Source organism: Crocodylus porosus, unplaced genomic scaffold (genome assembly GCF_001723895.1).
Source record: "Crocodylus porosus isolate Cpor-Errol unplaced genomic scaffold, CroPor_comp1, whole genome shotgun sequence".
NCBI lineage: Eukaryota > Metazoa > Chordata > Crocodylia > Crocodylidae > Crocodylus > Crocodylus porosus.
The window spans coordinates 47,899,624-47,927,393 of record NW_017728907.1 but is presented as its reverse complement, the minus strand read 5'-3'; the positions used below and the strand labels follow the sequence as shown (position 1 = coordinate 47,927,393).

The 27,770-nt window shown below is 50.3% G+C and overlaps 2 protein-coding genes across 2 annotated transcripts in view; both read left to right on the top strand.

Moving 5' to 3' along the window:
- LOC109307431 (vitamin D3 hydroxylase-associated protein-like) overlaps positions 1 to 3,680 on the top strand; it is a 24,649-nt gene extending 20,969 nt beyond the window's left edge. Inside the window, exons 13-15 of the mRNA XM_019531359.1 lie at positions 1,841 to 1,949; positions 2,867 to 3,012; positions 3,455 to 3,680. Of these exons, the coding sequence (XP_019386904.1) occupies positions 1,841 to 1,949; positions 2,867 to 3,012; positions 3,455 to 3,598 (399 nt within the window). The 3' untranslated portion in view covers positions 3,599 to 3,680. The remainder of the gene's footprint in view (positions 1 to 1,840; positions 1,950 to 2,866; positions 3,013 to 3,454) is intronic.
- Positions 3,681 to 9,001: 5,321 nt separating this feature from the next.
- On the top strand, positions 9,002 to 27,067 carry LOC109307433 (vitamin D3 hydroxylase-associated protein-like). The gene is given in 16 exon segments (XM_019531362.1): positions 9,002 to 9,429; positions 12,053 to 12,166; positions 13,827 to 13,970; positions 15,796 to 15,805; positions 15,808 to 15,928; positions 16,405 to 16,611; positions 17,546 to 17,586; positions 17,967 to 18,091; positions 19,572 to 19,697; positions 20,081 to 20,178; positions 20,560 to 20,659; positions 21,483 to 21,526; positions 23,833 to 23,872; positions 24,593 to 24,701; positions 25,562 to 25,707; positions 26,853 to 27,067. Coding segments are annotated over 16 exon segments (1,767 nt in total). The 5' UTR covers positions 9,002 to 9,219; the 3' UTR covers positions 26,985 to 27,067.
- Positions 27,068 to 27,770: the final 703 nt, after the last annotated feature.

Below are 27,770 nucleotides of genomic sequence, written 5' to 3'. Positions count from 1 at the left end.
TATACCCCTGTAAGGGTTGTCCACTTTGTCATCCTAGTTCCTTTTGTGAGCTTTGTCCACCCCACTTCTTTCCCTCCTGCAACGTCCTCCCCTCCAATTGATCTGTAGTGCCCCTATGTAGGGTTGGTCACCCCTTTTATGGGCGACGTACATGCTCTGCTTGCCCAGCGCCCTCCCTAGGCTCTTGCTGAGCTCTCTCCAAAGGGGTCACCTCCTCCTCTTCCCAGCCATGCCCAATACTCCCACCTGTTGTAACGTAGGTTCTGGCACACCTTTCTCTGGTGTTCCTGTTGTTGCTGATGCTGCAGCCTCCAGGGCTGTTTCTAGCCTGCTTTGGCCGCTGGTGGCTTGTCTGCTGCTGGGCTTAAGATCAGGAGTTTCTCCTGACTCCTCGTCCAACCCTTCTTTCCTCCTAAAGGGTTCCTGGAGTGAGTCCGGAGTCCACACACTGCTCCAGTCTATTCCCTCTTTTCCACTCCTCTGTGGCAAGCACCCCCAAAGGTGCTCCACCACAGCAAGAAAACCCATTCAACCTGATCATGCTTAATCCCCAAACTAGTTAGAATTCCCCTCCAATCCCACAACTGCTATGGGAAGGCTGTCTAAGGATCTCATTCATCTGATGGCTAGGAAAGGCTTTGCCATTTCCAAACTAAAATGTATTCATACAATGCTTCAGCCCATCTGTCCTTTTGCCAGCATTGTCCATGAGCCTAGATAGCTCTACTGCTTCCCTGGTGTGTACCACCATCGTGTATGGATAGCGAGCAATTGTGTTACCTCTCAGCTTTTTAATCTCCTCTTGTAATGGATTTTTTTCACCCCTCTGCTCCTCCTGTTGGTCCTCTTTGTGCCTGGACTAGTCTGACTCTGTCTTTCCAATTAGAGCTTCAGCCATTAGCTCATGCAATGCTAGAAAAGCCAGGCAGGCAGGACCATCACAAGGCCATCTAGTCCAGGCCCCTGCTCGAGGCAGGACCAGTCTGGTATCTGTCCAACCTGATCTTAAAAACAGCCCAGGATGGAGATTCAACAACCTCTCCAGGCAGCCTGTTCCAATGTTTGACCACCCTCAGCATGTGAAAGCTCCTCCTAATCTCCCACTTACATTTGGAAATGCAGTCATGCTTCAGCAGGTCCTGACAGTCCACGTAGTAGAGGGCAGTTGGGCAGAGGCAAGCCAGTGGACCAAACTAAAACCAAAATCATTGCAATGAGGATGTTTAAATAAAGGATAAGTCCCGCATTGCTTTTCTTCAAAGGACACTTTTTCTCCAATCAGCTGGAGTTCAGAAGTGGTCCCATGCAACTGTTTGATAGAGCTGTACATGGGTGATCCACAAGCCCTTATCTTAACCCTACTTAGCTCTTACCTGGATTCTTCCGCAGGGACAGAGCTGGGAAACTCTTGAACTGCAAAGTTTTTTCCAGGTTGAAACTTGACCTTTATCAAACTTGCATTAGGACTCAAAGGCTTGTTTTGTTCCTTCTCAATATTTTCATTGAAATGATTATCAAGTTTGGTGTTACTAGGAACCGGAGCTCTTCAGGAATTATTTTTTAAAGTATTTTTCTATCAAGAAAATCCAGTGTTTTTTTTAAACCATTTTTTAAAATAAAAAACTGCCGTTTGATTAAACTGCTGTTAAGGAGGATCCTCCAGCCAAGGATGGACTTTGTGGCTGGCATTAGAGAGACTCAGGGAATAGCCCAGAATTTAGATTTGTATCAAAATTCTGGGTTTTCCTTTCCCCCTTTCTCCTTTGATATCAGAAGTACTGACTCTACCATCAACTAACATGCAACAGTTGTTCCTAATGCTGTCTCCCTTCCCCTCCAGGCTTATCGTAAAGAATTCATTGCAAAATGGAGGAAGCTGCAGCTGGATGTCATTTTGTGTCCTGCATTGGGCCCGGCCTTTAACGCTGGCTATCCTGGAAAGCTCTTTGGTAATTCCTCGATATAAAAAAAACGTAGAAAAGTAGGGCTGGAAGGGACCTCCATTGAGTCCAACCCCTGCCTGAGGATCAGCCCTGTCTGAACCATCCCACACAAAACCATCATCTAACTTCTTTGTAAAACTACCGTCAGCCCTAACATGACACCAGACATCACACCCAAACCTGCCGCAGATGAAGCAGGGGGACCACAGCAGCTAACAGCAAAAGAGGTTGTTAAAAGACACTCAATCAATCCAAGGTAGAGGCCATGCTTCTGTTAGTCTGACCATGGGGTAAACTTCCTTCCTGACCCCAAGTATGGCATTGGTCTGACCCCGAATGGAGGGGCAAGACCCTCTAACTAGGACCCTCCTTTAAGGCCCAGCAGGAGCACTGGCACAGCCCAGTCAAAATCCCCAGCCTTGACTACAGCCAACACCCAATGCCTCTGAGGAAGGCATAAAACCACCCTGACCCAGCAGAAAAGGGGGAAAGGGCAACTAGCAAAGCCCAGGAGCCTGGGAAATACCAATAGCAGAACAAAGGCATTGCTACACCTAAGTTATCTCCCACCAGTGGTTGTCCAGTGTCTTCTTGAACGCCTCCAGTGATGGAGAGTACACAGCTAACCTTGGCCTCTATTCCCCTGCCTCCCACATCTATCAATGAAGAAGTTTGTTCTAATATCCAGTCTGACCCTACTTTGCTGCAACTTCAAGCTACTAGTCTTGCTCTTAACATGAAGTTATCCCAGAGGTATTGGCAGGCATGCAAGCCTTCTTTGCAAGGTGGCCTAAACAGGTCCCCCGTCATCTGTTACCAGCAGGATCCTCTCTGTTCAGAGAGTTTGGTAAACCTAGGCGGTGCCTCTAAAGTAAGTGGAGCTACGCCTGATCCGTGATTAATCTCCGTGTCATCTCTTCCAGCTGCCACTTCCTACACCAATCTGTACAACGTCCTAAACTTCCCCGCTGGAGTCGTGCCGGTCACCACCGTCACCCACATGGATGAAGAAGAGCTGAAGGATTACAGGGGGCATTATGGGGACCTTTGGGACAAGCGGCTGAAAGAGGTCAGTTTGCATTGGAGGGGACAACTGTGCCTCGGTGAGAGGGGTCCTGCCATGTCAGAATGATGCCCTCAGTGGTTTGGAAGGGAAAGTGGGGGTTGAATTTCCCACTGCTGGGATTGCCTGCTATGAGGGCTACAAAACGAGGCAAAGAGCTATGGAAGGGAAGTGCCTGCATGAAAAGAGATGGCAATGAATATATAATATCTCTCCATTTTCTTGCTAGAAATGGAGCAAGAGCTCATAGTCAAGTCCCCGGGCTGGTGTGACTTGCATAACTCCGTTGACAGCTACACATCAGACGTCCCCCAGATGAGCTCTGGGCTCCTGCACCCAGCACCTGCTGGCCGTGCCTTTGCGCTTCTCAGGAGGCCACATGGCTCACATCAGGCTAGTGGTGCCTCAGCCCCCGGGTAACCTTATGCCACTCGTGTCTCTGCTGCAGGCCGTGGAAGGAGCCGTGGGGCTGCCCGTGGCCGTGCAGTGCGTGGCCCTGCCGTGGCAAGAGGAGCTATGCCTCCGGTTCATGAAAGAGGTGGAGACGCTGGCCCACGGGACAAGGCAAAGCCCGACCTACCGAGACCCGTAGCACTAAGCACCTTCCTACTCATCCATGAAACATTCATGGCAGTTGCTGCCTCTCTTAATGGCCAATAAATGCCTTGAAAGCCCTTTGTCTTCCTCAACTGGTCAGACACATCCCAGTTCTGGTCAAACGCCGCTGTTTGTCTGCATCAAACTTAAGCAAGGGGTAAGAAAGGACGGATACTTGGCTGAGAGGCTGATAGCTAGCTGGGAAGCAAGGGAGTCTTTTTTTTTTTTTAGAACTGATATTTGCTAAAGAAAAACAGTCCCCCGCATCCCACTGCCCTGAGTTGGCTTTTTAATCATTCTCATTATTTGCACCGTGCAGTGTAGCTCCATCTGTGGATCTAACCCTCGCAGTCAGCCTCTTGCCAAGAGGCAGGGAGCAGGGTGTGGACACCACAGAGGAGAAGGGTTTGGGTGAAAATGTCTGGGAAATGGTTGAAAGCATCCTCAGTAATGGTTTACTTCGCTGGAAGCCTTACCTACAGTGGAAATGCACCTTCCCTGCCCCAGCTAATGTATACAGAGGGCCATACGGCAGTGGCGATCCCTCAAGGTTGAGGACAGTCGCTCCCATGGGCCAGGACCAGTGAGAGAAGCCTGCACATGACTTATTTTATGTGAGGAGATGGTTGTGCATCTTGGCAAAGGACAAACCTGTGTCCAGTGGCAAGGAGATCCAAGAAAACTGGGTTCATAGATGTGGGGTCGGAAGGGACCTGAGCAGATCATCAAGTCCGACCCCCTGCCCTGGGCAGGAATGGATACAGGGCGCATATGAGCCCTGGTAAATTCAAGCTCATATGACCCCAGCGAGGTAGATATCAAGCCTCCTTTGAAAGACCCTTAAGGTGGGAGCCTGCACCACTTCCCTTGGAAGCTGGTTCCAGCTCCTAGCCGCCCTGACCGTGAAGTAGCACCTCCTGATGTCTAGCCTGAATCTACCTTCCATCAACTTATGGCCGTTATTCCTCGTTACACCGGGAGGTGCTCACCCGTTCCCCACTCGTCCCCCCTGGTAAGTTTGTAGATGGCCACTAGATCCCCCTCGGCCTTCTCTTGTGAAGGCTGAACAGGTTCAGGTCCCATCGGCTCTCCTCGTGGGGCCTTCCCTGCTGCCCCTGACCATGCGAGTGGCCTCCTCTGGACCCTCTCCATGCTGTCCACATCCCTCCTGAAGTGCGGCGCCCAGACCTGGACGCAGTCCTCCAGTTGCGGCCTGACCAGTGCCGCACAGAGGGGGAGGGTCACCTCCCTGGACCTGCTCGAGATGCAGCTGCGGATGCAGGACAAGGTGCAGTTGGCCTTCCTGACCATGTCCCCACACTGCCGGCCCGTGTTCATCTTGGAGTCAATGATGACCCCCAGATACTTTTCCGCCTCCGTGCTGACAAGAGGGGAGTTCCCTAACCTGTAGGTATGGTGCCGGTTGTTCCTCCCGAGGTGCATCACCTTGCACTTGTCAGTGTTGAATCCCATCCTGTTCTCATCTGCCCACCCCTGTAACCTGTCTGGGTCCAGTTGTATCCTGTCCCTATCCTCTAGCATCCCCACCTCTCCCTACATTTTAGTGTCATTTGGAAATGTGAACAGGTGCTTTTTACCCCCTCATCCAAGTCGCTAATAAAGAAGTTGAACAGCGCGGGCCCGAGGACCGAGCCCTGGGGGACCCCACTGCCCACGTCCCTCCAGGTTGAACATGACCCATCCACCACCACTCTCTGGGTGCGGCCCTCCCTCCGGTTGGCGACACATCTGACTGTGTAGGTGTTGATGCCACAGTTTCCTAATTTTTTAACAAGAATGGGGTGAGAAACAGTGTCAAAGGCCTTCCTAAAATCCAGAAAGACGACGTCCACTGCAACACCTACATCCAAGGATTTGGTGACCCGGTTGTAGAAGGCCACCAGGTTGGTCTGACAGGACCTGCCCCTAATGAACACATGTTGGTTGCCCCTGAGCATCATCCCCGCTGCTGGCCCCTCAAAGATGTGCACCAGGATAATTTTCTCAAAAAGCTTCCACAGGACCAAAGTAAGACTAACAAGCCTATAGTTTCCCAGGTCCTCCCTCCTCCCTTTTTTGAAGATGGGAACCACACTGGCCCTCTTCCAGTCCTCTGGCACCACACCAGAGCACCACGAGTGCTCGTACAGCCGTGCCAGGGGCCCTATGATGACCCTGCTAATTCCCTCAGCACTCGGGGGTGGAGAGTGTCTGGACCTGCTGATTTGAACACGTCCAGCCCCTCCAGAAGCCCCCTGACTCGGTCCTTTCTGACCTTAGGCCTGGCACAGTCTCTCCTGAGTCCATCCTGTATCCCGGTGGGGAGGATGTCCCGGTCCCTCTGCAAAAAAATGCAGGCAAAGGATGTGTTAAAGAGGTCAGCTTTACCACCTGGTACAACCACTAGATTGCCAAGCGTGTCTTGCAGAGGCCCTACATTGCCTGGTGCCTCTTTTTACCCACTATGTATTTAAAAAAAGGACTTTTTGTTGTCCTTGATCTTTGTTGCTAGCCCTAGTTCTGTCTCTGCCTTGGCCCTCCTAACAGCCCGCTACAGACTCGAGCGATGGAGGTATAGGTGATAGCCCCCGCTTCCACTGGATACACACCTCCTTTTTGGCTTTCAGGTGTTCCTGAATGCCTTTGGCGATCCAAGGGGGCTTTTGAGCACTTTTGCCCCCTTTGACTCACGTTGGGTTATTCTTCCACTGCTGCCTTCATCTGCCTTTGCAGACATTGAGAAGTTTGCTTTCTGCCTCCCCCTACTCTACCACTAAAGTCGTTGCGTTGCATTGCGTTGCATTGGACTACTCTTCATCTGATACCTCCCCTTTGACCTTACCATCATGGGTGACCCTACCAGGAGTACAAGACTCCCAACAGTGTCACTCTTAGGATCCTTGGTACATGCAAGCCTCTCTGCCCTGCCAAAGTGGCAGTCCATGGAGAGGAAGGAGGAGGAGGGTACAAACAGTCAGTGAATGCCAGGATTGCATTGTATTAGTTGGGACTGCATTAGGAAAAGGGCTCTTTACAGTCCTAGTGCAAGGGACAATTTGTGCTTAAAAAGAGATCTGGTGCTGGTATGAGACCGGGAGCGAGGACCTTCCAGGTCAACGTTCGCTCTCCCCGGACGGCACGCGCTGTTGTCATTTGTGAAGACAAGCATCCATGCAGGTCTTCAGTTTTATTAGAGATGGAGTTGGGGCAGCTGTAGTCTGAAGGAGGGTTCGGCTGCTGGGCACTGACTCCCACTGGACCATGTTTGCATCCAACAAGAGGTTTGCCTTGGAGCCCCTTGGAAACAACCTTGCTCAAACCTTGGCCCTGGGGTTGATGCAGACATTTCAGGCTCTGGGAAAGCTGGTCTGCTCACCCGGGGCTCAGTCATGCTGATGCCTGAGGAAGAAGGAAGATTAGGACCAAGGGCAGCATTTTCCTGGGCTAGGGGTCTGCAGCGGACCTCCAGCCTCAGAGCTGCCCCTGGTGGCATTGCTCTTTGTCTGCCACGGGGGGTCTGTGCCCTTCCAGCCAAGTTCCTCTGAAGTCCTGTTTCTTCCTAGACGTGGGTGTCCCCAAGGCAGGGTGTCCAGTGTCCTCCGGGCAACGTCTCCCATCCTCCACCGCTCCTCTTTGTCTCTACTCTTCTTTCAGAGTAGCAGCTCCTGGGGTGTCTCTGGGATCTCCCCAAACTAGACACAATGCTTATCTTTGGCTTGATCCTAGCCCGTTTTCTCCTCCCCTTATTCCTCCGTGCTCCTACGGAGCCTACCCGCCAGAACGGCCTTCCTGGAGCCCTGGGCCTGTGTCTACAGCCAGATCCCACACATGCAAGCGTCACTTCTGCCACATCGTGGTTCCTGTTCCCATAAAGAAAGAGCTTCAAGCCAAGAGACCACATGTTTTGTGGCCTCCTCAGGTCCTCTCTGCCTACTTTCCAGACCATCCTCCTTTCTGAAAGCCACCCAAATCCTCTCCATCAGCATCTGGTTCTGAACCAAGCCTGATATTCAGGTGCAGCAAGATGAGGTTGAGCCCCGGGCTGGGGTATAACCCCTGTCCTTCCCTCCATTCTGGGCACACAGGTTGGATGACCCTGAGCCCTTGTGCTAGCAGCTGTGGCTAGGCAATGGTGACCCCTGCTTTCCTGCTCTATTTTGTAACCCTAGCCCAGGATCAACAGGCTGCATGACAGCATGATCCGTCTTCCTGTGTTGTCAGGAAGCTCTCCTACCCCCGACGTCCTTGCCATCGCTCTCCCTAGAAGGGCTGTTGCAATGGCAGGCCCAGGAGGTGTGGGGTTATGAAGCGAAGGGTTTGCGGGGACTTCCAGTACAAATGGCTCATGAGCCACCTTCGGCAGGAAGGAAGAAAACGACTCGTCTATGCGGTCGTGTGGGACCGGGCAAGGAAGAGGCCGCGTGATGGCACAGCTCTGGGGCGTGGAGGGAAGAGGTACCAGAAAAGAGAACAGCTGGGAGGAGCCGGTGGCCTGTGGTTGGGAAGTGACTTGAGAAAAGGGTTAAAGACTCCCGCAAGCGGCCATGCCACCGGAGAAATGCCACTGCCCTCGGGTGCCCCGAACTCTGCGAGCAGTCAATGGTCCTGCTCTGAAAGGGCCTGGAGCTCCCCTCGGCCGCCCCTTGTTTTTGCAGCGATAAGCTCCTGCCGCCAATAGCAGCCATGGAGCAGCTGAAAAAAACTGGGGTTATTTAATCTGGAGAAGAGGAGATCGAGAGGAGATTTGATAACAGCCTTCGGATACCTAAAGGGTGATGGCAGAGAGGATGAAGATGGGTTTTTCTTTGTAGCTGCAGGGGACAGGACTAGGAGCAATGGCCTCAAGCTGCAGCAAGGGAAACTGAGGCTGGAGATGAGGAACTTTCTGACTCGGAGAGCAGTCCCGAATTGGAGCAGGCACCCAGAGAGGTGGGGGATCTCCATCCTGGGAAGTTTTCAAGAGCAGGGTGGACAGACACTCAGCTGGGATGGGTTAGTGAAGGATGCTCCTGCCTTGAGCGGGGGCTGGACTAGATGTGACCTCCTGAGGTCCCTTCCAGTCTTACTTTCCTGTGCCCCTGGGTGGTTCATATTGTGTTGCACAGGGAGGAAGAGCTAGCCTCCTTTCTGGGTAGCGGTCCTACCCCTGTGTTTCTATTTAGGGCTGATTCACTGGGGCCTGGGACAGACATTGCATAAACTGGCTTGATCCAAATCACGTAAATCTGATCCTTCATTCAACCAGGTTTATCTCAAAGCGGCTTCTCCCATTTTCAAACCAGTTTATGTGCACTGAACATCTGTTCTGTTACAGGTTTAAACCTGTTTCTGATCCCTTAAACCGGTTTATGTGTCCTGTCTCTCCCCAGCCTGGAAGGAAAGCCCCACTGGGGCAAGTGGACCTGTAGGGGCCTCTCTGAACAGCAGGGATTTGGTTTCCCGGAGGTCCTTTCCCCTTGTGTAAACGTTTCTGTTTTCCCATTGCTCTTTGCTCATGAGTCCCAGGCGGGACTAGAGTATCCCTGCAAATCCCGCTCCGGCCTCCCGCTCGTCAGGAGCTCTCTGGAGCCTGCAGCAGTAGCAACAGCAGGTCCCGGGCAAAGGGAAGGGCTCACCATGATCCAGGGGAAACTGAGGCAGCTGCTGCCAGAGCTGGACGCGGACCCTCGCACCATCCCCGCCCTGCTCTGCGGCTCGGCTGCAGCCGTCCTGCTGCTGAACTGGGGGAGGAGGAGATGGATCCAGGAGAAGATCGAAGAGGCGAGGAGGTGGCGGGAGAGGGGCTTGGCTCAGATGGAGACGGCTGCTCGTCTCTTCAAGCAGCAGGTAAGTCTCCCCCGAGGGGCGGGGACGAGGTTGCCCTCAGGACGTGATGGGGCCAGGTTCTTGGTAGCAAAACAGAGCAATAAATCCATGGACCAGCTGATCCAGGGCTTCTGAGCGTGGGAAGGAAAAGTCCCCGTTTGACGTGTGGGGTTTGCTGCGGGTTTCTTACCTTCCAGCTTGATGCAGGGACCCCGGGAAGGACGGGGCATCTGCTCCTCTTCAACCTCAGCCTCAGCATTGCACTAAATCTTTCCGCCTGCTCGTGTCTCACCCCTCCTCATCCACTTCACCCCCATCCATCAGCTCCGACTCCCTCTGTAAAAGGACCCTGCGCTGCCTCCTAGATCCGTTTGCAACTATTTGTCTCCAGCCGAGGAGCTAAGCGCTGATCTGCTCCTTGATGTAAAACCCAGTCTAGGCAGGATTATTAGGCCAAGATACAGAGCAGAAACCTGAGACTCCAAATTGTCACTACTGTGTCCCAAGCATAACCAAGGAGCCTCGATCACTGTGCTTGGGGCTCCAGTATGTTGCCTTGAGGTTCAATTTTATCCCTCTTTCCCAGTGCAGGTGAGCACTGAAATCTGCATTTCTGTACCCCTGGATTTCAACTGGGGGGGCACAAACACTGAGCTGTCAGACGTCACACTTGGCTTTATTATGAAGCCCTTGACTTTCCCAATTGTTGATTCCCCCCACCCCCACGTTATTCCAGTTGGCAAGCTAGACGTTATCTAATTATAACATCAGGAACAAATAAAACTGACCGAGAGAACGGAGGCTAGCCGCCTTAGCATGAGTAATCCCGCACATTATCATGCTGCAGCGCTGGGAGCACATGAAGCAGCCCCGCTCGCTTGGTCCCCATGCGAGCGGGCACCTGGGGATTTCCATTTGTCTCTTGTAGAGGCTGGTTAAAGTCCAGAGAAGTGCACATGCACACACACACACACACGGGCACACATGCACACACATACATGGGCATACATGCACACATGTGTGGGCACGCATGCACAAGCACACACGTGGGCACACATGCACACACCCAGAAATACATGCACACACCTACACATGCACACACCCAGAAATACATGCACATACATACACATGCACACACACAGAGGCACGTGCATCCACACACACACACACACACACACACACACACACGTGCATGATGTAAAAAGATCGGTATCAATGTCCAGCCTGCTAAAATGAGGAGGTGCAACTTTTCTTCGGCCCCCTTGTGCATATTGCATTCAGACAGGGTCCATAGGCCAAGCCCCAGTCTCTCCAGACTCCTGGCCCCAGCTGACACCCATCCATCACCCCGCCCATCTTCGATCCCCTCTACATCCAAGCCGGTTTCCTCCCCGCCGTCAGGAGAAGGTCACTGACACGCAGGGGAGACACTGCCTTCTCCCGGTCCCACGGCCTGGCTCGGTGCTGGGGAGCAGTCTTGATAAGGATCGTCCCTCTGAGCTCCACCCTGGAGCGCAAGGCTGTGGGAGGCTCTAGATCAGTGTTTCTCAACCCTCAGGTCATGGCCCAAAAGTGGGTCGCAAGAATATATGAAAGGGTCGTGAACAAACTTTAAAAATGAATTCTCCTTTAAAGGAGAAAATCATGGGAAGCGGTGGGGTTTCCCTTGCAGGCTGGCAGAGATCCTGCCTGAAAGAGGCTGCTTAGGGGCCCCCCATGCTCCACATACACCCACCCCCTGCCACACACACTGGGGGGCTGGTGCCTGGGGGCAGAGGGCAATGGGTTGGGAGTGAGGGGCATCAGCAGGGCCAGGGGCTGTTTTCTACTTAAACAATTTCCCAGGTCAGGACTGGCCATCAGTGTTTACAAATGGGTCCTGGTACAGAAAAGGTTGAGAACCACTGGTCTGGTCCAGCCCCCTGCTCAAAGCAGGACCAGCCCCAACTAGGTCATCCCAGCCAAGTTTTTGTCTACCCAGGACTTAAAAAACTTCCAAGGATGGAGAACCCACAACCCTCTGGATAACCCATTCCAGTGCTTCACCACCCTCCCCATTAAAAGGTTTTTCCTAATATCCAACCTCAACTTCTCTTGCTGCAGCCCAAGCCCATTGCTCCTTGTCCTGTCGTCTGCTGCACTGAGAACAGCCCAGCTCCATCCTCTTTGCAGCCCCCCTGCAGGGAGGTGAAGGCTGCTGTTCAATCCCATTGCCATTGGCCTGTTTGTTCCTTGAACAGGAGACGATGGGAGTGGTGAAGCCCCGTAGGCAGGAAGTATGGGCTGGAAGGTGCTTACAGCAGGTCAGCTTCTGTAACCAGCAGCACACAAGGCCGTGAGACGGCTAGCACCGCTTCTGGCCACCACTGTCTGCTTCATCCAAGGGACCTGATGCACATTTGTAGCTGGCCCCACTGCGGGTGGCCTCTGGCACAAGCCCAGATTGAGAGTTGAGCTGAATGTTGGTAGAGCAACAGCAAGATGCCTTATCTACCCTGCCACCTGCCCCTTCCAGACATTGGGATCCCTGTGGCATTCTCCTGACTGCAGCACGACTCCACCAGGGCTAAATTCACAACACGGCTTATAAACCCAATGTAGCACCGTCTTCCTTCTGCAGTGGTAATATTTATGCTCCATGCAGAACCCAGGGGTCCAGTCCAGTCACATCCTCTCCCTGTCGCTGGTGGAGCTGGGTGAGAAACTGAAGGAAGGTTCCCTGTCTCCAGAAAGCATCCTCTACACCTACATGGACAAGGTCAGTGCTTCAAAACACCGTAGCTATTGATGCATAATAAGAGCTGTTTGCCTCTCTGCACCTCCCATCCAGAGATCTCAAAGCCTGTAGTGCTTTAAGACCCTCTGTAGCAACTCAGAATTGTTATCCCCAATTCCCAGATGGGAAAGTCGAGGTCCAGGCCATCATGGCAAGGTGCTGGATGCTCCTGCACTAAATCATAGTACAAAAGGCATGAACAGCAGGTGCCCACCTCTTATGTCTCTAAACTACAAATAGCACATGATCTCTGGGAGACAGGTCAATATGTTGAATCTACATTTGTGAATCTAGGTTGGGGGGGGGTTTTGTTGAATCAGCTAATGCCAATGCAAGTATAGTTTTACTTTATGTTCACCATACGTTCCGTACCTGCCAAACATACAGTATTGCCAACTCTCATGATTTTTGGTGTTGTTCTTAAAATCTATGCTTTGAGAATGTGAAAAACTTAGCTCTTTCTTTTGTGTGTGTATACACACACACACACATATTATATAGCTATATCTATTATATATCAATATATAGATATAGATATATATGTGACAGGGGTCCATTCCTGGGCCTGTCTAATGTAGGCCCGACCCTTTGTCTCTGGGCTGCCCACCCACCTTTCTCGCCTGCCACGCGTTGATGGAACAATAATTATGATGTTACTCAGGTGGGAGGCTGCTTATTTACTACCCCAACGCTAGGGGTAGTAAATCCACAGCTCTGAACCTCCCCTGCATGGTGGCCCATGCCTCATAGATGGTATATAGATGTTGACCTAAGCCCTAGGGCACTGGGTCTGCTCACTCCCTATCACCATGCCCCCAGTGCTGGGGTCTGCCCACCTCCTGTTGCTGTGCCCCTTGGCATTGGGGTCCGCCCCCATCTCTGCACCCCCTGGTTCTGGGGTACGATTGCCCCCTGTCATAGCACCCCCTGGCACTGGGGCTCTGCACAGTAGTGTACCCCAATGAGGCCTCTTCCTCCCCCAATAGCCTCAGCCCAGTCCACCGGATAAAACAACATCAATATGAGCCCCCTGGGCCATAACATAATACAAGTCCTACACGACATACTCTGACTCCTTAAAAACCCCAAACTGCTCCTCAAGTATTGAGTACCTCCCAGCTCTGGGTACCTTGTCAACTCCTGGAGCCTCGCTAGCCATAGCAGCCATGTGGCCAGCAGCCACAGCACTTCTGCCAGGCAGGAGCTCCCTTCCCCTGGCAGCTTGGCAGAGGTCTTCCCCCACCAGCCTCAGCCCTGGGGTTTATATGGGCCCAGAGCCCTCTCTCCTTCCCGCCAGCTGACTGGCCTGGGTGGTTGGGCTTTTAACCCCTACCCTCCTAGTCTTTGATGTTCCTATAGACGCGGGTCTTAAAGGGGCAGCCCTGCCTCCTCATAACAGGGCTACGGTCCCCTGTTACTAAATATATATACTTCTCTTTTGTCTGGGGTCTTCCCTTGTCCTCTGGACCCTTTTCCTCTTCATATTGTCTAAAGTTTTTTTCACATTCCTGAAGTATAGGCTTTAAGAACAATGCCAAAAATCATGAGAGTTGGCAACACTGAACACACCAATTTCAATAATAAATGTGATTTTCCCTACCTAATTCCACTCACCCCTATCCTTTTCTATGTCCATGAGAAGGCCTTGGCAGTGACCCGGGAGGTGAACTGCGTGACCGATTTCATATCAGAGTGCGAGGAGCAGCTGCAGGAACTGAGACGGCAGAAGGAGAAGGGCTTGCTGTATGGCATTCCTGTCAGCATCAAGGACCACATCGGCTACAAGGTGCTTCCATCTTTCCAACCCATTTTTTGTAAATATTGGGATTCTAAATGACCCTCTGTTTTCTTGTTTTGAGGACGACAGGACACTTGTAGATGAACCAACGGTACCAACAAGTGAGTGACGGCCTTAAAGCAACCACTGCCTGCTAACAGCTGGAGGTGCAAATCTTCCAGTAGAGTCCCAGTCAAATTAGCGTCATTCATGAGGGTATGTAATCAGGCCAGGGGTGCATGTGCTTCCTTGGAGGATCCATGGCATGAAGAATGCTAAACAAACAAATACAAAATCACATCCTTTTTAATAGTGGCAGAGCTCTCTGTTGCCTGAAATGTTTGAACTTGCAACATTGCTAACAAGAGTTTGTGTGCTGCTTAGTTCTGTGTCCATCATCATCAATCTGTGTCATGCTAGCACCTAGGAGGCCCATCATGGACCAGGACACCAGTATGGGAGGCTGATGAACCCACTCTGGATAAGTCTTCATCATGGTCTTGGTGTGTGCTCCTGCATGCATTTTTTATTCAACCAAGCCTAGTGGTCACACACAACTCCCTCAAGCCCATGCTTGTTTGAACTTTGAGCCTATACTTGTCTGTGTGGCTGGAGATATGGGTCAGCAGATGGACTGGAGTCAGTCCCCTTGGTAGTGACGATGCTGGCATGAGTTTTGAGTCCTTCGGGTCTCTCAGTGCTGCTCCCACAGTCCCACACAGCAGGATTTCCTGAGATGATGGAAAACCTTCAACTGACCCTCATCACCTTATATTGTAGACTCATCACAAAGAACATTTGAAAGGGGCGTTGTGTTATCAATAATCATAAAAACACAGACAATGAGGGTTGGAAAGGATGGCAGGAAGTCACATCTAGTCCAACCTCCTGATCAAAGTAGAAACAGCCCCAACTAAATCATCCCAGCCAAGACTTTGTCTAGCCTGGGCTTAAAAACCTCCAGGGATGGAGACTCCACCACCTCTCTGGGTAACCTGTGCCAGTGCTTCACCATCCTCCTAATGAGACAGCTTTTCCTAATATCTAACTTAAACTTCCTTTGCTGCAACCTGAGCCCATTGCTCCTTGTTCTGTCATATGCCATCACTATCATCAACTCTCCAGCTATAGGATTCCCGTGCTTCAGGGTTTCTCTTGGGTACCTGCAGTGGATAGGAAGACATTTTTCTTCTTGAATGTCTTGGCTTCTGAGGTCTTTTTGCCTTCCTCTGAACTGCTAGACAGTGGCTATGGCTATGGAGATTGGCTTGAATGTGATGGTGCTCCAAACAGTATGAGACAACACACAGGGTAGATTGTGCTCTTATACTTAGAGATTAAACCAATCAGCAGATTTGTGGTCAGGAAGGATTTTCCCTCCCTCTCCCCTTTGGACTCTTTTGCCTACTTCAGCGGCCCAAAGCACAGCCCTCTGCAACGAGGGCCATCATCATATTTCAACCTAACAAATCCACCACCCTGGCAGTAGCCAATGCATGGGCAGTGCCCTTGCCCCCCACTCCACCTGCCCCCTCCTCTCTTTCTTTGCTTTATTGCAAGGGTTTTGTTGCTGCTCTTGGGGTTTGTACTAAAGATCCTCAGCTTGTTGGGGGTACTTTATGGCTGTAGCTGGGAGAGGCCAGAGTGAACCCTTGTGAACCCTTTTGGAGAAATGTCCCTTATATAGCTCCTGCTGTCACAGGGGATTGGACGCAATGACCCACCTGATCCATCCCAGTGCTATGCTCCTAATGGCTTGTGCTTTTAAAATGATAAAGATGGAGCAGATCCAAAGAATGTGTGGCCCATGTCTCTATGTCCCTTGGCTTCCCAGGGCCATGTCTCCCCTGCGGCTTGATCCATTACCTCGGCTCCCCGGAGGAAGACGACAGTGTATTAGTCAAGGTTTTAAAGAGGCAGGGAGCAATTCCTTTTGTGAAGACCAACACTTCACAGTCCATGATCAAGTAAGACTTCTGCGCTCTTTATTCAGGGTTACTGAACTCTTCCGGCCCACTCATATCATTAGATCATAGAGGCAGTCACCAGCCTAGCAAAAGGGGCCTCGATAAGTAAAGTCTGCACTTGTTCTCAAGTCTTCCCTAATGAGGATGAGATGATCCTCTGAGCTCAGACTGACTTTCACAACCCTGGATTTTTGACTTCTTGACCACAAGACTTATCTGTTCAGCAGCTGGACCTGGGGCAGCCCATAGTAAGTTGTAATCTGGAAGGCCCAGAGAATACTTCTTGACTGGCCTCTACCCTTTGACCTGCCCAGCATGGACAGTCTTATCAGGTCTGCATAGCTGAGCAGGTCAGAGAGGTTTACAAGCAGTCCTGGCAAGGTCTCCCCTAAGATCCAATCCCTGTTTTGCTGGGTGATTGAACAAACACCCCAATAGATGCTAATAACCAGCTTATCCCTTTGGACCTCTCCCAGCTATGACTGCAATAACACCATCTTTGGCCAGACAGTGAATCCTCACAACCATAAGAAAAGCCCCGGCGGCTCCTCCAGAGGGGAGGGAGCACTGATCGCAGGAGGAGGGTCCGTCCTGGGCTTTGGGTCAGATGTTGCTGGGAGCATCTGCCTGCCATCCAGCTTCTGCGGGCTCTGCGGGTTCAAACCAATGGGCAACAGGCTGAGGTACGTGCCAAGATCTGAGTCCTTCCTGGGAACAGCTAGGCATGGGTTTCCAAGCAAGCTACAAAATGACCAGCAGTGAAGTGCAAGAGGCAAGGATTTCCAGAGTAATATTTTTCATTGGACCAACTGTATAGTTGGGATTGAGTTGACAAGCTCCTGAATGCAGGGCGTTCTTCATCAAGTCACTTTAGGGTGACAGCTTTTATTGGGCCCTTTGTATAATCCTTGTCTCTCGCATAATTTCTGGGCTATCCTGGCTACAACATCACTCACACGCTGCCATAACCGAGTAGTGACGTCTGATTTAAAATTTACCCATTTAAAAACAGCCTAATGCACTGGTTCACATATGCATAAGGAGGGAAGCTAAGAGAGGATAGCTTTCTCTCACTATGAGTGAGTTAAATTATTCAGCAAGCTCAATGGGAGTTCACCAGGGCTGGGATTTCACCTCCATTAACGTATGCAGCTGCAACAGAGATCTCTGGAGACAGCCTGGTCATGATTTAGGAGTCAAGGAAAGCCCTGACTCTGTTTCCATGTAGACTCCAGACAAGTACTTCTGCAGTGTTTTAAGTCAGATGCAAGTTTGATGGTGACCTGGATACATACACCTTGCTAGCTGGTTCGTAGTCAGAATGTCTAACCATGACTGACTGCATCAGATCCATCAGGAGACAGAAAATATACTGTGTGGGTAAGGTCTGGAGAGCTGTGAAGGTCTTAAAATAAGACCCAGAGGCAGTGAAGCCATTGGTATCCTTGCACAAACTGAAGGCCATCTGTACTCAAGCTAATTCCCACAGTCTTCTAGCAGTGAGCAACCTCTTTGGGATACTTCACCTGCCCTTCACAGCCTGACCTCCGGCACGTTCTTCGCATCACTGCTTGACTTCATGAATGTGCTTTGTTTTACATTTGCCTTTTTCTGTAGCGTCTCGGGTCTCGCCAGTCCTATAGATGGCATGAGATCGGGTGAGTTGTTGTCTTCCTCCTAAGATAGAAAATTCACCTACAAGCATCCTCTTATGTCCCAGGATGGAAGGGATAAGCCTCATCTTGGAGTATGGAGTGTACTCAGATGAAGTATCTTGATTTGTGTTAAGCCAGGATGTCCGGGGGGCCTGGAGCAGGGACGGGGACAAATTATGGACGTCAGCTCCCAGCCTTGGAGTGTCCTGACTAAGCCTCTTTTTTAGACACGAACCTTGAGGTTTAATGTCCTTAGATACCAGGAATCTCACATGCACCCAGAGGAAATGGGCGGGTGTTTTCCTAATGACTTCAGTGATCCCTGAATCAGGCTCCCTATGCTTTGCTTCCTGAAATTGTGGGCTTCTACATTTCTTTTCCAGTTAGTTTCATGGTGGGGCCCATAGCGAGGGATGTGGACAGACTCGCTCTGTGTATGAGGGCGCTTCTGTGTGATGAGTTATTCAGCTTGGACCCCACCGTGCCACCCCTGCCCTTCAATGAGGAGGTAATAGAAGCAGACTGTGCCAGTGGTACTGGGTGGGGAAAGGCTTTGGATGTCAGCTTTGAATATACCCACAATTCGAATGCATTGCAAAGGGCCTGGGCAGATGACATGTTGGCACTGTTGAGTATTACAATGTTTTTTCTTCCCACATGGAAATAATGATGGGCAGGGGTGGATCTTGGGGGCGGGGGGGTGTTCAGTGGTCCCCCCAGACTTTAACCACAACTGCCTGGGAGGGGCAGTGGCATTTCTATTCAGGAAGTGCTGAGGGAGTCAATTGACTTCACGGCTCATTATCATCTACCTGATTCCTGCTAATTTCCCTCCACTCTGTAGGTGTTAATGACCCTTTCTCCTTCTTTAATGGTCTTGATGTTCCAAAAATCAGTTATCCTTTCATCTGTCATTTTGCTATTAGCCATTCCTGGTAATGCCTTTCATCTGTTTCACGGCCCTGCACATTATTTTAGCTCTAGCTAAAGACTTTAACTCCTGGTCATATTAAACTCAGGTGCACATTGACTCAAGTGTGCACATGACTGACAAGTGTTAGATGCAATGTCAAAAAGGTTAGTTTTTATTTTACGAATCTGAGTAAGAGATGAACATTTAACTATAATGACTACAGACTAGTAAAATAATATCTTTGGGCTATTTTGGCCTAGATTGCTGTGTTTTTTAAATTTAATATATAACCTAGCATATTAGAGCGCATTCCGATAGAGTTATATTTGTTTCTGTTTTTATCTTAAACTGAATAATATGGCACTAGGCCATCTAGCATATTGGTATGTCTTCAAGTTTCTCTTTAACTGGAGAAAATGTTTCATGTTATACGTGACATTTATGCCAGCTTAAATTTACTGCACAGTAAGCGGGAATAGGCCAGCGTCTACATGTGCAGGCATTAAAGCGCATTACCATGGTGTGTGGACTGACTTAGTCCCAAGTCAGTCAACACACACAGTGTTACTGTGCAGTAAGGCATCTGCATGTGCGTTACTGCACAGTAACTAAAATGGGAATAAATTTGATACCTGCATGATGCAGGTACCAAATTTATGATCAAGTTAGCATAAATCACCATATTTAAGCACACACCCATACTGCACAGTAAATGTGCACATGTCGATGTGCCCCCAAACTAGCTGTTCACAATACAATACCTCTCCACTAGGTGAAAGAGATGGGGACTAGCAAAATGATTCTTAACCAGGGTATCTTGAGATCCTTACAAGGGTGTAACACAGGAATACTTTTTCAGCTTCCCACCTATCCCCTTTGCATTTCTTTTCCACAATACCTTTGAATGACCCTCTGTTACCTACTGAATCCTTGTTGAGCCTTCCCAGTGAGACTACAGTATGATGAGCACTCCCATCACTGCATCTTTCTGCATGCTTGGGCTTCTTGGAAGAGTCTTTTAACTCAATGCACCTACAGTGGTCAAGGTACTAAGTGAAGGTATCTCTTCTTTCAGGTGTACTCCAGCTCCAGACCCCTCCGGATCGGGTATTATGATGGTGATGGCTATTTCCAGCCCTCTCCTAGCATGAGACGTGCTGTCCAGGAAACTAAAGTGCTTCTCGAACAAGCAGGGCATACGGTATGCAGCCTGACTTGGAAGGTCTTAGTAGGCTCTGTGGATAGTACCAACTCCCTGTGGCTCCTCTAGCAGACGAAAGAGCATCACTCCTTGGTTTCCATCCCATGTGCAGGGCAGTGTGAGGCCGCTGAGATTTTGGAGCTCAGCAGGACATGGACCAAAACATCGATGAGTCCATGTCATTGGGACAATATGGAGGGCCCCCTCATGTGAGCTTCACGTCCTTTCATTGCCATGATTAAGAGGTGGATGTGACCACAGTCACCCAGGCTGAATTCCCAGCCTGAGCAAACTCAACAGGAATTTTGTCACTGGCTTTAGCGGGGCTGGGATTTCACCCACATCTTTGCTACCTCTTGAACTGTGCTGTTTTTGTCACACAGCTGGTCCCTTTTGCTCCCCCTCGGATCAATTATGCGGTGGATGAGCTCTTCACAAAAGGCACCTTTTCTGATGGAGTCTCCACTTTGCTGGAGAAGTTGTAAGTAGACTCTGCAGTGTGTTATCAAGAGAGCTCTAAGCAACGCAGCCTTTGAGCTCCAAAATGCCTATGGAAACCTCAAGAGAGATAAGTTGCCATTTATTTTACTCATGCAAGTGGAAGATCCAACAGATGTGTTTCGGACAGGAAGTCGATTCTTTGTTGGGAGGAGTTAAGATTGACATTGAGTAGGCTATGTCAACTCATTTCATCCATCTGTCCATCCTGAGATTTACTCCAGTGTAAAGATATTGGTTTAGGGCTGAGCTGGAGATAACAACATATTTCCATATTTCACCAGGATTCATATACAATCAAACTGACATTGGTTGCAATAGGTAAGAAGTGCCTCAGCATCTTGTTTTCTCTGTTGCCTTTCAGCGAAGGAGATATTGTGGATCCCACCTTGAAGTCCCAGATTAATTGTTACAGACTGCCGATTCTAGCGAAGAAGATTCTGGCTCTCCTCTTAAAACCAGTGGTGAGTTACATCGGGCTCATTTGCTTATACAAGGAAGATATTATGGAGTAAAGTTAGTGCATCCTTCAACTGGATTAACTCCTGGTGCAGATGATCTTATTCTGGAATAAGAAAGTCTTGTTCCAAATTAGTTTAATCAGACATTGCTCATTTGGGATAACTCCCCCTGTAGATAAACTCTTAGGCTCTCGGGGAAGCTGTTCCAGTGTCAAAACACCCAAAAGGTCTTCCCAGTAACCAACCTGGTTACAATTTCACCCCAGCACTTCTTGTCCTGCTTCATTTGGATGCCGAGAATAATCTATCACCATCCTTTGCACATCTGTTTGTATTCGAGGGCTGTTATCAAATCTCCCCTCAGCCCTCTCTTCTCCCCACTAAGCAATCCCAATTCTTCCAACTTTTCCTCAAAGATCCTCTGATCATTTCTGTTGTCCACTGCTGGACTGTTTCCAGTTTTCCTGTGTCTTTTCCTCGGAAGATAGTCCATGGTGATGAACCTACGTGGGCTGAATGGGAGATGAGTTAATCACGAAGGACTTGGCAAGGAGACTGCAAAACGGGTGAATTTTGCCAAATAATTCACTACCAGTTTTTTCACCCATTGAGCCAGATCTTCAGTGGTGTCAACTGACGTGGCTCTGCTAAAATCAAACCAGCTGAAGATCTGCTCTCAGTCCCTCAGACAAAGCACCCTTGAGTCCAACAGAAAAATCACGGTGACCGTGAATCAGTGGCTTTCATCTCTGATCCAGCTGGGTTATTGCTGTGCATCTCCGACTGCTGCGCTATGGAGCTAATATACCGTTTTATTTCCTTCCAGTATCCTCGAATTGCTGGAGATCTGAAAGCGCTCTGTGGAGCTGGGTAAGCAGGTTTTCTTTTAAACATCATGTTCAAATAGGCGTGCGGGGATGGGGAGCTTGCATGGAGGATAGTAAGGTTTGTAGCTCTCCTCTCTCCGACTGCAGCAGAGGAAATTTAGGCAGGAGATTAGGATGGTTAAGCTTTGGAGCAGGCTATGCAGGAATTGCCAGCCTTAGAAATTTTCAGGAGATGATTAGGCAGCGACTTGATGGGAAGGTTTAGTCAGAGATGATCCTGCCTTGAGCAGGGGGCTGGACTAGAGGACCTCATGAGGTCCCTTCCAGCCCAACTTTCCTATGATCCCATCTTAAAACAGTGTCAGCTTCACCGACCTTGGGGTGGGTGGTTGATGGCTGATTACAGGATAAAACACATGCACAGCTTGAGGTATGGTCTCCAGCTGTACCAGGTAAGGACTTTATTTTCGCAGCGGCTCATCGAGGAAGAGCTGCTAAGACTGAAGCAAAGCAGAATTTGCATTGGTGCATGCCAGCGTCCAGCCTGCTGTGCAGGTGACTTATGGCTAGGGGTGTTCTTCTTAGGCTGGGATCCTACAGGTTGATTTGTGAGGCCTTTTCCTCCAGGTGTACTGATCATCTTGGCTCGGTTTTGGCCCTTATGGGCGCATCCAGACGAGCATGCACGTGTGGTATTCGGTGCCACAAACCCATCTGCAGTGCCACACGCCACATATGCCACACCTGCAGGCATTCTCCATGCTGCTAATTTGCAGGGGGGGTTGACACTGGGAGATCCCCATGTCAAAAATCCCTACACCTAAAAAAAACAGCATGCACCATCCGAAACCAGAGCCCGGCCAGCCAAAGCCACACTCCAGGTGCCAGCCAGACTCCCTGCTCTGGGACTGCCAAAACTGCAACCCCTGGAGGTCCCCAGGATCCTAGGTAAGGCTGCTGGGGCCAGCCCAGGTGCCGATCCCAGCCTCCCCTACCCCACCGAGGACAACATGCTGCACACCAGAGCGTGCATGCATGGGTTTCCCAGGGACAAGTTGCACCAGCACACATTGTGCCACTGCTCTTTGTCCCTGGGGAAATGCTTGTTCCCGCTCATGCGGTTGCATCCGATGTGACTAAGTGTTCCACCCTCTTGTTAGCTATAAACCTCTATTTCCCCCCTGGGGTGTTGGTGGGATTTGTTAAATGCTTGAATTTCTCCACCCACTTAGATGCTCTGCTGGATGGCAAAGCCTTTGTGTTTCCAGCAAAGGTTAAAAACATGGCTTGTGGGTTTCTTGGTCGTGCTAGGAATGACAGTCCTCTTCCAGCTCGGATGGAAGAATATTGTGAAGCTTGCACGTACTGCCGGAGAGGAGATTAGCCCCTACCATCTCATTGCAGCACTTGGGGTTGTAGAGCAACGGCACTCAACATTTTCAGACTCAAGGCACCTGTCATTAGGTTCGAGGCCCCTCTCAGAAAATGCCGAACAGTTGTCACACTGGGGACTCCCATTTGAAATCTCTGGGTTGGTCTTGTGAATCGCGTTAGCGCCGCTAATGGCGTTGACACTGCGTGGCACCCTTGAAAGGGTCTTAAGGCACGTTGGGGTGCTGCAGCGCCCCGGCTGGGAATCGCCACTCCAGAGAGACTGGAGTCAGGCAGAAGTGGCTCACGGGCATCAAGTAACAAACTCGATAACGCTTGTGTCTTGAGAGCCTAAGAGCTCGAAGCCAACACCTACGGTGAACAAGGTCTGCCCATTGACTTGAATGGACACTGGGTCCAGTTCAGGGCTGGATTAACCCTTTAGTGGGCCATAGGCAAACAAACTCATGGGCCCCAGGCCGGTTGAGACCCCCCTCCCCAACCTGGTGCTGCTGCCTGCGGGCAGCAGGGCTTGGAGATGCTGCTAAGAAACAGCCCCCATGGCGGTGAGGCTGGTGGGAGTGAAGGGAAGAAAAGGGAAGGGGCCAATGGGCCCATTCGTGCCACCGCCATGGAGGGAAGGACCAGGGCCCCCCGCATCTTAGGCATGTGCCTAATTCACCTGTGCATTAATCCGGCCCTGGTCAGGTTACGTTCAGAGCCAGAAAGACCTGGATGAATGAGCACAGAGACCCAACTCCTGCACTACTCCCTTGCTCTGTGACTGCAGGCCAGTTCTTCCCTTCTCCGCCTGGCCTTCCCCATCCGTGAACCAAATGGGGGGAAACATGATGTTTGCCCCATCACATTGCAAGGATGAGGTGTGGGAAGACGAGTCAAGATCTCTACAGTGTGCTGGACCAGGAAAGTGCTCTAAACACATCAAGTTTATTTATCTCAGGACTGTGCCTTTTCCAGGTCAGTGAAAAACCTGTGGAAGCAGGACGCTGCCCTGGCGGTAATTCCTTTTTTTCTTTTTCCCTCACTGTAAATAGCAAAGAGGTTTTCTGGGGGGAGAGAGTTAATGTATAAGTGCTGGTGGCTCACACAGCTGGGATGGATCATGGATTATGTTATACAAATGCGTTTTCCCCTGGGAACTAGGCCACTGCAGGAGGGCTGATGCATGGGGAGGTGTAGATTGCAGGGGAGTGTGCGCTTGGGTAGGGGTTGGACTGGGCATATCCTTGATCTTCATGGGTTTGTCTTTAAGGACTCTTCTCCTTGCCAAGCAGGGCTTCACAGTCCCTTGGGCAGCAAAACCCCTGCTCTCTTCAGTGACTGTGGAGGGCGCAGTCATGAGGGCATGAAGGTTGGGGAAAACTATGCAACGCTACCTCTGCGGGGTATATAACCCTGGCTGAATATGCAGCAGGATGGACCCAGGGAGAGCAAAGCTGGGAAGTCACCATTAAGCAGATACCCACCCCATTGCCCCAGCTGCCCCTGATTTGAAACCGCTGGCACGATGCCGCAGGAGGGTGGCGTGGGAGCTGCACAATGGCTCCATGGCCTGGAGGAGAATTGCTCCCTTGTCCAGCCGTTTCTCCAAAACTTGTCCAGAGGCTTATCACAGCTCAGCTGGAACCAGTTAGGCTATGTCCTGGCCACAGGACTGAAGCTAATGGTGGTGTCCCGCAGGTCTCAGCTGGTTTACATTTGGTCTCCATCCCACTAGGTTTACCGTAAGGAATTCATTGCTAAATGGAGGAAGCTGCAACTCAGTGTCATTTTGTGTCCTGCTCTGGGTCCTGCCTTTAATGAGGGATATCCTGGGAAGCTCTTTGGTAAGCCCCCCAGCTGGGTCCACCTTTGGCAGTTCAGGGTCAGCCAAGCAGTACGAAGAAATAAATCAGGATGGTGACCTTTCAAGATGGACAGGGCTTTATCTGGCCCAAACCAAAGATCCACAAGCCGTTGTGTATCAAGCAGACCTCGTTGCCTAGACCCCACTTGTCTGTCTCCAGTTCATAGCATCAAAGAAAGTAGGGATGGAAAGGACCTCGCAAGGTCACATCTAGTCCAGCCTCCTGTTCATAACAGGACCATCCCTGATTAACCCATCCCTGCCAAGTGTCTGCTCAACCTGGTCTGAAAATTTCCAAGGATGGAGATTGTACAACCTCTCTAGGCCGCCTGTTCCAATGCTTGACCACCCTCTTAGCCAGAAATCTCCAACCTAAACTTCTCCTCCTTGTCCTGTCCTCTACAGCCACCGAGAAAAGCCCCTCTCCATCCTCTCTAACATCACCCCTTAGGTATCTAAAGACTGTTGCCAAATCCCCCCTCAGTCTTCTCCTCTCCAGACTCAGTGACCCTGGTTCTTTCAACCTTTGCCCCTAAGTCTTACCTCCCAGACCCCTTATCATTTCTGTTTCTCTGTGCTGGATTCTCTAATTTGCCGTGGTGTTTAGGGTGACTTTAAGGAAAATAACATAAACTTGAGTGGAAACATCTAAGGGCCAAACCCTGTTCAGTTTACTCAAATGGGAGGTCTTGCTGGCACCCTGATCAGTGGGAAAGGAGTGGAGGTGTGTGGTAGGGATGTGTCCGGGAGCTGTTACCCTTTGCGCTGGGTTGGTTGTGAACCTCTATGAGACAACCCTGCTGAGCTGCCAGGCAATGTTCTGCCATTTGTCTCTTCCAGTTGCCACGTCCTACACCAACTTATACAACGTCTTAAACTTCCCCGCTGGGGTCGTGCCGGTCACCACCGTCACGGAGGCTGATGAAGAGCAGCTGAAACATTACCACGGGCATTACCGTGATCCCTGGGATAAAAGGCTGAAACAGGTCAGCCAATAGGAAGGAGAATAATGACCTAATAAAAGTCTCTCTGCTGAAATATTGTGAGGTTGGGGCTCCCGGAGCTTGAAGTGCTGTGTGGATGGGAGAGATCAGCCGTAGGGAATACTCGTTCTATTGGACATTTTCCTGAAGACTCAAATGTCTTTCCCCTGGCCGTGCTAAAACTGTCCACAAGCAGTATAAGAGTGATGCTGTAGCCATGATGGTCCAGAAACGATGCAAGAGGCAAGGGTCTCTCTTATTGGACCAACTGTGTAATTGGGATGAAGTTAGACAAGCGTTCCAAGGTAAGACATTCTTCCTTAGGTCTTCTTTAACTGTATCCCAACTACAGAGTCAATCCAATAAAAGAGATCACCCTACGAAATCCTTGCCTCTTGCATAAACAGTCCTCAAGACAGTGCCCCTGGATCCAAGAGAATGAACCCAGTTTTCTCACTGGAGCTGCTTGTGGTTCAAGTCCTGTGGTCCCACCTCAACTGCAACCAGCTGCGAATCATGCCCATGAATGGCATCTTCCCTCAGGAAGCCACTGCAGTCAGATCTGCTTGGTTTTTCCCTTCCCTTCCGTGGGAAAATGGGGTGTAGGCTGGTCCATCTCCTGTGCTTTCAGGGCAGGCATCGGTGGCCTGTTCTGAAGGCTTCAGTGGGTGCATCTACATGTGCAAATTTACTGTGCAGTAACCCAAATTACTGCACAATAACCAAAAATGACTGTGCAGTATGGGCAGCGTCTACATGTGCATGCCTGTACTGCACAGTAAATATGGCAACTTATGCTGACTTTGACATAAATTTCATACCTGCATCATGCAGGTATCAAATGTAGGCCAATTAGTTACTGTGCAGTAATGCACGTGTAGACACCTTACTGCACAGTAACACTGTGTGTGTGGACTAACTTAGGACTAACTTTAGTTAGTAAGTATTACTGCACTTTAATGCCTGTACATGTAGACGCCAGCGTAAACCTGCTAACTGTGCAGTAAGTTACTGCACAGTAAATTTAATGCAAAGTAAATGCATGTGTAGACACGCCCAGTAGGACCTAACTGGTGTCTTAAATCTTGTGCAGCCCTTGGCAGCTGGGGCATTTGGGTAACATGACGCTGCTCCTGTCTCCACTGCAGGCTGTGGAAGGAGCCGTGGGGCTGCCCGTGGCCATGCAGTGTGTGGCCCTGCCGTGGCAGGAGGAGCTGTGCCTCCGCTTCATGAAGGAGGTGGAGACGCTGGCCTGTGGGAGGAAGAAGAAGTGCGTGTGACCGCTCAGAGGATGCTTGCCTAAGGGGAGCCCAGCTGTGTTTCAATAAAACCTTGCTTGCATTGCTGAGTCTGTTCCACCGCAGTGAGGCTGGTCTCTGTTAATTTTTTTCCAAAAGTCTAAAGGGCAAAATGTGAGTAGGTGAGTCAATGTGTAGCCAGGAGCCACCAAGCCAAATAACCCTAGAGGAACACCAGCAAAAACAGCACGAGCACTAGGCATTCACGCCACGGTCAGTATTCACATGTCCAAGTACCATTTTCCATGAAGGGATGGGATGCATTTGGGTCCCTGGGTGCTGACCTCAGCCCATGGTAATGCTTTTGTTGCCTGGCCTTGCTATTTTAAGTAGCCAAGCCGGCTTGATACAAGCCAGCACTGGGTATGTCAAATACGGCTACAACTACACCGCTGACCACTGTGTACAGGTGTCTACATTAGTGCAGCACCCAGCACTGCAGGCCCCTGATCTTGGTGGCAGCCAAAAGACACCAACATTGTAGAAAAAATAAACCAGAAACATGCATTCCCAGATCCACGCAAGAGCGATTCTTCTATCCTCTACTACCAAGCAGTGTGCAGAAGATCACGGGTTAAAAGCCTCCCTACATGCCTGTTCTTCTGTGATGCCTCCTCCAGGTGTTGTAATTTTACATCTCACCTTAAATTTGGAGAAGAAAAAGAGGCTGGAGGTCCATCCACCCCTTGTTCCAGGATTAGCAAAAACCACTTGGAAGGCACCGTATTTTTGCAGAGTAGAAGACCCTATCCCAGTGGTTTTTTTGAC